Source organism: Salvelinus fontinalis, chromosome 16 (genome assembly GCF_029448725.1).
Source record: "Salvelinus fontinalis isolate EN_2023a chromosome 16, ASM2944872v1, whole genome shotgun sequence".
Lineage (NCBI taxonomy): Eukaryota > Metazoa > Chordata > Actinopteri > Salmoniformes > Salmonidae > Salvelinus > Salvelinus fontinalis.
In genome coordinates this window covers 10,527,129-10,538,298 of record NC_074680.1, presented here as the reverse complement: position 1 = coordinate 10,538,298, position 11,170 = coordinate 10,527,129, and the positions used below count along the sequence as shown (strand labels likewise).

The 11,170-nt window shown below is 44.3% G+C and overlaps 1 protein-coding gene across 1 annotated transcript in view; it reads right to left on the bottom strand.

Moving 5' to 3' along the window:
- Positions 1–270: 270 nt before the first annotated feature.
- LOC129812485 (cell surface glycoprotein 1-like) overlaps positions 271–11,170 on the bottom strand; it is a 30,563-nt gene continuing 19,663 nt past the window's right edge. Inside the window, exon 4 of the mRNA XM_055864104.1 lies at positions 271–294. Within this exon, the coding sequence (XP_055720079.1) occupies positions 271–294 (24 nt within the window). The remainder of the gene's footprint in view (positions 295–11,170) is intronic.

The following is an 11,170-nucleotide window of genomic DNA, read 5'->3' as shown; positions in this document are numbered from 1 at the left end:
AGTTTAAATTGGTCCACTCTGGACTCCAAAGGCAACAAGCCCACCTCCCGGAACTCCTGTACCCCAATGTGGGTCCTAGGGGAGACATTCAGTATATACCGGATAACATTATTTTGCATGACCTGCATTCTTTTCCAACTTTTTTGATAGTCCACTATACTAAGCAGAGCAGGCATAATCAAAATGACACTGAATCAAGATTGAGACAAGCAGTTTCTTAACTTTGATGTTAAATGTTGTTCGCCATTTGATAAATAATTTTAGCAGCAATCAGGTCTCCAGAAAGGGATTGATCTATGGACACACCAAGATAAGATACACTTGTTTTAGATTCAATCTCCTTGCCTGCACAGTTTACCTTTATCTTGTCAGCCCTAAGCAATCTACGTTTTGTTCCAAACAAAATCAAAAAATGTTTTTCCAAATGTAGTGACAATTTGTTGTCAGTCAACCAATCGCTAACAAAATGCAATTCCTTACTCAGGGTCTCCTCTATGTAAACTGTAACCTTCCCTGATATCAGTGTGGCTGAATCATCAGCATAAAGCAGGAGTTTGCACTTTACTGTATCTGGCATTTCATTAACGTATATACAGTGGGGCAAAAAAGTATTTAGTCAGCCACCAATTGTGCAAGTTCTCCCACTTAAAAATATGAGAGAGGCCTGTAATTTTCATCATAGGTACACTTCAACTATGACAGACAAAATTAGAAAAAAAAATCCAGAAAATCACATTGTAGGATTTTTTGTGAATTTATTTGCAAATTATGCACATTTCTTTGGCCTCTGACAGAATATCACCAACATTACATACGTGTGTTCTGTTGGTCAGATAAAACTTAAACCAATTCACTACTACATAATTTAGACCCATGAATTTCAGTTTTATCAGGAGAATATCATGGTCCACAGTTTGAAAAGCTTTCTGCAAGTCTAACATGGCCATACCTGTATAGTTCCTCTTCTCACTTCCTTGCTTAATGTGGTCAAAAAGGTGGATAAGGCAAGTATAAGTGGAATGAGCTGTTCCAAAGCCAGATTGTAGTTCATCAAGAAGTTTGTGCTCGAAGGTATCCCTCAATCATTCATCACAAAACTGACTGATATTGCTTTAATGTTTTTTTAATTAGCAAGATTGCTAAACTTAGGCATGACATGCCAGCAACAAACGCTGACTCCACACATTCAAGTATATCTCTCCAAATTATGAAAGACAAGAATATAAATTTGAATTCTGTGAGTGTGAAAAAATGATGTTGTCTATCAACAATGACAAGCCACCAGGGAATGGTATGACAGGCGGGCTCAGTGTCAAGGTAGGCAGAAAAGGTTGGAAGCGGGAGGACTAGAATACAGGGACTAGAAACACCAGGAGTATGGCAACAACACGCTGGTAGGTTGGACAAGACGAACTGACAACAGGCAGACAGAAAACAATCGGTATAAATACACAGGGGAAAATGGGAACAAATGAGAGACACCTGGTGGGGGGTGGAGACAAGCACAAGACAGGTGAAACAGATCAGTGTGACAGTAAGCAGTAGAATCAAATTTAAAAAACAGATACAAATACACCTTATGGAACAGCGTGGACTGTGAAGCAACACAAACATACGCACTATACACACACACGTACATATGGAGTTTGTGTTGTAGATATGTGGTAGTGGATTAGGGGCCTGAGGGCACACATTTGTGTGTTGTGTCATGAATGTATTGTAATGTTTTTAAAATGGTATAACTGCCTTAACTTTGCCGGAACCCAGGAAGAGTAGCTGCTACCTTGGTCAGTGTGGAGGAAGTGGTGGTGTCCATCCTCACAGCCTGTGGTCTGCCCGTCAGGAAGTCCAGGATCCAGTTGCAGAGGGTAGTATCCAGAGTAAGGTTGAATATTTTCCCTGTATTTTACAAATGTCCCCTTCCCGAGAATAAATCACTTTTCTCCCAGGTAACCCTTGTATTTCCGGCCCAACCCAGTGGTGTCATTCTATAGCATAGAAAGCATAGAAATATGTCTGGATTTGATTAGAGCTTTGATCTGCATGAAATTCAAGCCTGGTGAAACCTGAACCTGATGATCCATACATTAGACATTTTATGAGCCCTACATCAAATACATTTTATGAGCCCAAGCCCAAATGAAATGATTGTGCCGTTATCCAATACATAGCTTATTATATATAGGCTATCACACATTATACACTACAGAAAAACATAAAATACTATAGATGTAGCTAAAGTGCCTTCAGAAAGTATTCACACCCCTGGACCCTTTTCCACATTTTGGTGTGTTACAAAGTGTGATTTAAAATAGATTGAATTATTTATTTTTTTGTCAACAATCTACACAAAATACTATGTCAAATTTGGAGAAAAATAAATTCATGAAAAATAAAACACTAATATCTTTAAAAAATAAATGTTATTGAATATTCAAAACATACAATATACTTGCAATGAAGCCGCTCAACAACTACACCATACCAGTCATCCAACAGACTCCCGTTCAGAGCGACACACAGAAGCATCCAGGGTCAATGCCCTGCTCAAGGGCATGTTGACGGATCTCCCACCAGGCCAAGAAACGTGAACCCGAACCCTATCTATAATAACGTTACCTCCTCTTTCTCCTCTATTGTTGCTTCATTCATTCCCCGCTTTCAATAGTAAAATGAAATACGTTGTGTTGTCCTTATGTTCATCATTGTAATGACATGCTTGAATAATATAGGACTTGAATAAGATGCAGACGGCTTTCACTTCTCTTCGCGAATATTGAATGGTTATGGGTCTGAACAAGTAACTGCTCTAGCCTACCGCCATTGCGTGTTCCCTTTTTTTTCTTCAATCTCCCTGTGAGTTCTATTAGCTACTGTAAGAGCTTGCAAAAAAATGCCCAGCAAGCTATTCTAGTCTAGCTTTTCTGGGACTCCAAGAGCTAAGGAGCGTTTTTTAAGGAGAGAGGCCAGTAGAGCGCAGGTGCATATTCCACAAGAAACAAAAGGTATAAGTTAGAAGCTTTTGCATAACCCATAATTTATTTGCTAAATATAAGGCTAATACTATATTGAAAGGTAACATTTTGTTACGTTACAGCCTTATTCTAAAATGGATTAAATTGTTTGTTCCCCTCATCAATCTACACACAATAACCCATAATGACAAAGCAAAAACAAGTTTTTAGAAATGTTAAAAAATAAATATCACATTTAGATAGGTATTCAGACCCTTTACTCAATACTTTGTTGAAGCACCAATTGGCAGTGATTACAGCCTCGAGTCTTGGCTATGATGCTATAGGCTTGGCACACCTGTATTTGGGGCGTTTCTGCACAGCTATTTTCAGGTCTCTCCAGAGATGTTCAATCGGGTTCAAGTCTGGCTCTGTCTGGGCTACTCAAGGAAATTCAGAGACTTGTCCCGAAGCTACTCCTGCGTTGTCTTGGCTGTGTGCTTAGGGTCGTTGTCCTGTTGGAAGGTGAACCTTCGCCCCCATCTCGGGTCTTTAGGGCTCTGGAGCAGGTTTTCATCAAGGATCTCTCTGTGCTTTGCTACATTAATCTTTACCTTGATCCTGACTAGTCTCCCAGTCCCTGCAAAACATCCCCACAGCATGATGCTGCCACCACCATGTTTCACCGTAGGGATGGTGCCAGGTTTCCTCTAGATGTGACGCTTAGCATTCAGGCCAAATAGTTCCATCTTGGTTTCATCAGACCAAAGAATCTTGTTTCTCATGGTCTGAGAGTCTTTAGGTGGCTTCAGGCAAACTCAAAGTGTGCCGTCAAGTTCCTTTTACTGAGGAATGGTTTCTGTCTGGCCACTCTACCATAAAGGCCTGTTTGGTGGAGTGCTGCAGAAATGGTTGTCCTTCTGGAAGGTTCTCCCATCTCCACAGAGGAACTCTGGAGCTCTGTCAGAGTGACCATCGTGTTCTTGGCCACCTCCCTGACCATGGCCCTTCTCCCCCAATCGCTCAGTTTGGCCGGGAGGCCAGCTCTTAGAAGAGTTTTGGTGGTTCCAGACTTCTTCCATTTAAGAATGATGGAGGTCATTGTGTTCTTGGGGACCTTCAATGCTGCAGAAAGGTTTTGGTAATTGTCGTGGAAATTCTTACACAGGGACACTCGAAGTCAATCTTAAATAAACCATTGTTTGTCAGCATGCTGGAGAGGTTCCAACCAACTCAATGCACCATATGTACACATGTTGACCATGAGCCCTAACGGGGCAGTCCTGTTAGTTCCATTATATACTGGCAAGTTATATTTGCATGCTTTAGCTTATTCATCATTCATAATTAATGTTTGCTTCATTCATGACTGGGTCATGCATGTGATAGACCAATAACTCACGAGGCTTCCTCTCTCTAAGCTGAGACCTTGAAACTGAGACATCCCTTTCTCTAAACAAGGTTCTGGGCTGCAAAATTTCAGATACTGATAGTGAGGATTTGTTCAATCAGTCACTTGCATAAACACAGAAATTGGTTTATAGAAAAGCACAAACATAAAAATGTCCATCACATTCCATCCTCTTATCACTTGTGTGATAATAATCATTACATTTTAATGTAAGCATTTAGATTTTAGTTTCTATATCAAAATGTTATACACTCCTATAAAAAAACAGACACTTCATAATTTCAAACCCTTCATTCTGGGTTATACAATCTAATTAGTATGGTAATACTATCATCATAATAAAGGCTATACATCTATTAACAGGAGTGAATTAATCCAAAACACACACACACATACACAGCATGTTAAATAACACAATTCAGACAAAAAAAACACACGCTGCAGCCAATTTGGGAACGCCAACCTCCAAACAGGGATTCCAACCAAGTTCCAGGCATCCACTCTTGTTGTGGGGAATTCAAATTGAGTGCCCCCTTGACCTGCCAAAAGGTAGGCAAGAGCCTCTCTGTTTTGCAGAGCTAATTTACGCAATTCTTTTAGCATTTCAAATTTTCTCTACGTCTCTAGAGATCTCACGAATTTGGTCTAAGGCACATGCATATTCACTTTTACAGGGAAGAGAGAGAACACATGTTATAACAGTTTCACACCTACCTTGATAAGAGTGAGATTGTTGCAAGGTTAGCCCAAGCTACAATTTAGTGGCTCTCCTGACAATTTAGGGGCATAGCTCGGTCTCTAGAAACCTCACCTTTCCAAATCATAATTATAACTATTGCTAAATTATCCAACCCAAATTTAGAATGACAGTCCTTAGTGCTTCACATTGGCTCTAACACTTTAATTGTATACTCCCCTATCATCTTGGCGATCTCACAGGCACAGGGTCAGAGAGGGCTAATCCTTAGGGAGAAATCCCAACCGTCCATTAGACCCAATCGGTGAGATGTTGTTTTTTTTTGTTTTTGTCTGCTTCAATAACACAACAGCAATACACATATATCACTCGAGGTGGGGAAAACTTCAATCCATTTGGAGTAACTGTCAACCACTACCAACATATTTCTTCCTTTTATAGGCAGGCATGTGAAGAAAATCTATTTACATATTTACCAAAGGGCCGGGGCCCCAGGCGACTGGTAATCCATTCGGAGTAACTGTCAACCATGACCAGCATATATTTCATCCTTTTATAGGCAGGCATGTGAATAAAAACAATTTGCATATTTACCAAACGGCCCCAGGGGACTGGTAATTCCCCCTTTGGACACATGACTCACATCATGATTCATGCATCAAAAAAACAACACTGCCTGTCATATCAAAATAACAAATACAATTAGAATTACAACCCTTGATGACTCCATCTTAACTTCATTGTATCCCATAAGGGAATAGTAAAATAGACTAGACAGGTGCAGAGGCAGTGTACTCTATCTCTCTACTTCTCGTGTTCCGAATCACACATAGGACTATTAATAAATTATAAACTTATTCTAATTATTGGTTAATAGAAAAGCACAAACATAAACATTTCCATCACATAGAAATGCCTTCTTGAACATGGGAACTGTCATGTGCCTTAATAACAAACTTGCATGCCAACAAACTTGCATGCCAATACAAACTTCCGGGTTGGAGCGAGTAGTCGCATTTCGCTTCGCTCCACAGGTAGTATTACATTTCATTTCATTTCATTACAGTACAACGGTTTGATTTGTTTGATCTTAGCACTTTTTTTCTTAGCTAGCTACATAGCCGTCTTTGTATCAAAGATAATTGTCTAGTTTAGAGTAATTATCGAGGTTAGCTAGCCAGCTATTTTCGTCCTTCTAACGTTGTCAACACTGCTAGCTAGCCAGCTAGCCAACTTCTACCGAAACATTACAACGGAACGATTTGATTAGTGTAGTCTTAGCTAGCTACATAGTTGTCTTTGCTGTCTTTGTATCTAAGATAATTGTGTAGTTTAGAGTAATTATCTAGCCAGTTATCGAGGTTACCTAGCCAGCTCCACTTTCAAACAAAGTCAGCTAGCCAGCTATTTATGTCGTCCTAACGTTGTCAACACTGCTAGCTAGCCAGCTAGCCAACTTCTACCGAAACATTACAACGGAACAATTTGATTAGTGTAGTGTTAGCTAGCTACATAGTTGTCTTTGCAGTCTTTGTATCTAAGATAATTGTGTAGTTTAGAGTAATTATCGAGGTTATCGAGGTTACCTAGCCAGTTAGAGGCTACCTAGCCAGCAACACTTTCAAACAAAGTCAACAACGCAGCCACTGCTAGCTAGCCTACTTCACCAGCCAGCAGTACTGTATCATTTTAATCATTCTAGTCAATAAGATTTTTGCAACGTAAGCTTAACTTTCTGTACATTCGAGACGTGTAGTCCACTTGTCATTCCAATCTCCTTTGCATTAGCGTAGCCTCTTCTGTAGCCTGTCAACTATGTGTCTGTCTATCCCTGTTCTCTCCTCTCTGCACAGACCATACAAACACCTCACACCGCGTGGCCGCTGCCACTCTAACCTGGTGGTCCCAGCGCGCACAACCCACGTGGAGTTCCAGGTCTCCGGCAGCCTCTGGAACTGCCGATCTGCGGCCAACAAGGCAGAGTTCATCCCAGCCTATGCTTCCCTCCAATCCCTCGACTTCTTGGCACTGACGGAAACATGGATTACCACAGATAACACTGCTACTCCTACTGCTCTCTCCTCGTCTGTCCACGTGTTCTCGCACACCCCGAGAGCTTCTGGTCAGCGGGGTGGTGGCACTGGGATCCTCATCTCTCCCAAGTGGACATTCTCTCTTTCTCCCCTGACCCATCTGTCTATCGCATCCTTTGAATTCCATGCTGTCACAGTTACCAGCCCTTTCAAGCTTAACATCCTTATCATTTATCGCCCTCCAGGTTCCCTTGGAGAGTTCATCAATGAGCTTGACGCCTTGATAAGTTCCTTTCCTGAGGATGGCTCACCTCTCACAGTTCTGGGTGACTTTAACCTCCCCACGTCTACCTTTGACTCATTCCTCTCTGCCTCCTTCTTTCCACTCCTCTCCTCTTTTGACCTCACCCTCTCACCTTCCCCCCCTACTCACAAGGCAGGCAATACGCTTGACCTCATCTTTACTAGATGCTGTTACACTAATCTCATTGCAACTCCCCTCCAAGTCTCCGACCACTACCTTGTATCCTTTTCCCTCTCGCTCTCATCCAACACTTCCCACTCTGCCCCTACTCGGATGGTATCGCGCTGTCCCAACCTTCGCTCTCTCTCCCCCGCTACTCTCTCCTCTTCCATCCTATCATCTCTTCCCTCTGCTCAAACCTTCTCCAACCGATTCTGCCTCTTCAACCCTCCTCTCCTCCCTTTCTGCATCCTTTGACTCTCTATGTCCCCTATCCTCCAGGCCGGCTCGGTCCTCCCCTCCTGCTCCGTGGCTCGACGACTCATTGCGAGCTCACAGAACAGGGCTCCGGGCAGCCGAGCGGAAATGAAGGAGAACTCGCCTCCCTGCGGACCTGGCATCCTTTCACTCCCTCCTCTCTACATTTTCCTCTTCTGTCTCTGCTGCTAAAGCCACTTTCTACCACTCTAAATTCCAAGCATCTGCCTCTAACCCTAGGAAGCTCTTTGCCACCTTCTCCTCCCTCCTGAATTCTCCCCCCCCCTCCTCCCTCTCTGCGGATGACTTCGTCAACCATTTTGAAAAGAAGGTCGACGACATCCGATCCTCGTTTGCTAAGTCAAACGACACCGCTGGTTCTGCTCACACTGCCCTACCCTGTGCTTTGACCTCTTTCTCCCCTCTCTCCAGATGAAATCTCGCGTCTTGTGACGGCCGGCCGCCCAACAACCTGCCCGCTTGACCCTATCCCCTCCTCTCTTCTCCAGACCGTTTCCGGAGACCTTCTCCCTTACCTCACCTCGCTCATCAACTCATCCCTGACCGCTGGCTATGTCCCTTCCGTCTTCAAGAGAGCGAGAGTTGCACCCCTTCTGAAAAAACCTACACTCGATCCCTCCGATGTCAACAACTACAGACCAGTATCCCTTCTTTCTTTTCTCTCCAAAACTCTTGAACGTGCCGTCCTTGGCCAGCTCTCCTGCTATCTCTCTCAGAATGACCTTCTTGATCCAAATCAGTCAGGTTTCAAGACTAGTCATTCAACCGAGACTGCTCTTCTCTGTGTCACGGAGGCGCTCCGCACTGCTAAAGCTAACTCTCTCTCCTCTGCTCTCATCCGTCTAGACCTATCGGCTGCCTTTGAAACTGTGAACCATCAGATCCTCCTCTCCACCCTCTCCGAGTTGGGTATCTCCGGCACGGCCCACGCTTGGATTGCGTCCTACCTGACAGGTCGCTCCTACCAGGTGGCGTGGCGAGAATCTGTCTCCGCACCACGTGCTCTCACCACTGGTGTCCCCCAGGGCTCTGTTCTAGGCCCTCTCCTATTCTCGCTATACACCAAGTCACTTGGCTCTGTCATATCCTCACATGGTCTCTCCTATCATTGCTATGCAGACGACACACAATTAATCTTCTCCTTTCCCCCCTCTGATAACCAGGTGGCGAATCGCATCTCTGCATGTCTGGCAGACATATCAGTGTGGATGACGGATCACCACCTCAAGCTGAACCTCGGCAAGACGGAGCTGCTCTTCCTCCCGGGGAAGGACTGCCCGTTCCATGATCTCGCCATCACGGTTGACAACTCCATTGTGTCCTCCTCCCAGAGCGCTAAGAACCTTGGCGTGATCCTGGACAACACCCTGTCGTTCTCAACTAACATCAAGGCGGTGGCCCGTTCCTGTAGGTTCATGCTCTACAACAATCGCAGAGTACGACCCTGCCTCACACAGGAAGCGGCGCAGGTCCTAATCCAGGCACTTGTCATCTCCCGTCTGGATTACTGCAACTCGCTGTTGGCTGGGCTCCCTGCCTGTGCCATTAAACCCCTACAACTCATCCAGAACGCCGCAGCCCGTCTGGTGTTCAACCTTCCCAAGTTCTCTCACGTCACCCCGCTCCTCCGCTCTCTCCACTGGCTTCCAGTTGAAGCTCGCATCCGCTACAAGACCATGGTGCTTGCTTACGGAGCTGTGAGGGGAACGGCACCTCCGTACCTTCAGGCTCTGATCAGGCCCTACACCCAAACAAGGGTACTGCGTTCATCCACCTCTGGCCTGCTCGCCTCCCTACCTCTGAGGAAGTACAGTTCCCGCTCAGCCCAGTCAAAACTGTTCGCTGCTCTGGCACCCCAATGATGGAACATTACTGTCACGTCTGCTCCCGCTCCCCTTCTCTGGCGCACGAGGCCGCCAGGCTGCTCATCATTACACACACCTGTCACCATCGTTATGCGGACCAGCGCTTCATCGGACTCACCTGGACTCCATCACATCATTGATTGCTTCCCCTATATCTGTCACTTCCTCAGTACATCCCCGTGTCTGCATTAATGTCATCTTGTTTCTCTTGTCCAGACGCTGTTTTTGCTTTGTATCATGACGATTTATTATTAAATCCTCACCATGCACAACTTTTATTGATCTCACATTATTTCTGTATTTTCCATAGGTACGTGTAGTCTGGCTGTCTTCCTTCAGGAATCTGTGGAGAGAATTACTGCCCCACATCTTAAGCACTAACATGCTGACCAGACCGGACACGTCGCGTTCGCGAGCGTCGCAAAATAAATTTAGAAATCCATATTATTCAATTATTGCACCCACACTGCTCGCGCGCGCCAACGAGCATCTGCGACGCCAAGGGCTAAAATAGAAGTAATTCCTATTTCTGACGCAGATCGCACTGAAAGTCCTGCCTCTCCCATCTCCTCATTGGTTTATAGAAGCAGGTACCCACGTGCCATCTGCTCATTGGTTATACCCACGTGGGTGATTGAAAGACAAACTTTGTTGCCGGTTGTCGTGGTAATACAATGAAAGTTTAGATGCGATCACCATATAAGTTCAAAGAAGAAAAAGCCTGGAAGGAGGAGAGATGACTAGAAATGATTCGGTTGACCGTTTTATGTGTGGATTAATTGGTGGAGTAGAGGACCTTGTGCATTTCAGGTAAAACAACAACTCAATGTTTATATCCCTGGACAAATTAGGTAGCAACAGCAAGCTACCTAAATAGGACAAATTAGCTAGCAAGTGCAAGCTAGCATAAATTGGAGACAAGAACACTTAAGAAAACAGACCACTAACAGGGCTGAGTTCAGTACATTTTTACGTTCTGGAACGTTCAATTGAATGGAAACCGTGCTGTACTGAACGTCCAGTTGAAAAACAGGGAGGGGTTGTGGGTTGGGGCACGCTTTCAGCATGTCCACTGCCCTTAAAATACGTCACTCATTGCTTCAAGCCACAATTTGCCACACCCACCTAACAGGAGCAAACGTACCTCAGTCTGTTCAAGAACGTACAAGAATGTTTTGGGGGAAACGTCTCATTCCACAATGTAGCAAACGTTCAAGCGAAATGAACGCACCTCTGACCATTTAAAAAATGCTTACTATTTCCTCATAGAGGATGATGTCATCCTGCTGGCCAATCAGCAGTCTACTCGCATGAATATTTCTCACTTTAACAGTATCCCTCCAGCACTGGGGGATCAGTGGTTGCCTATGGTTTGAGAGAGCTCTATAGCGGCACCATCTAAAAACTACATTTTTTGGAGTAGTCATGGCAATTTCTCCATATGTTTTCTCATGGACACCATTTTCCT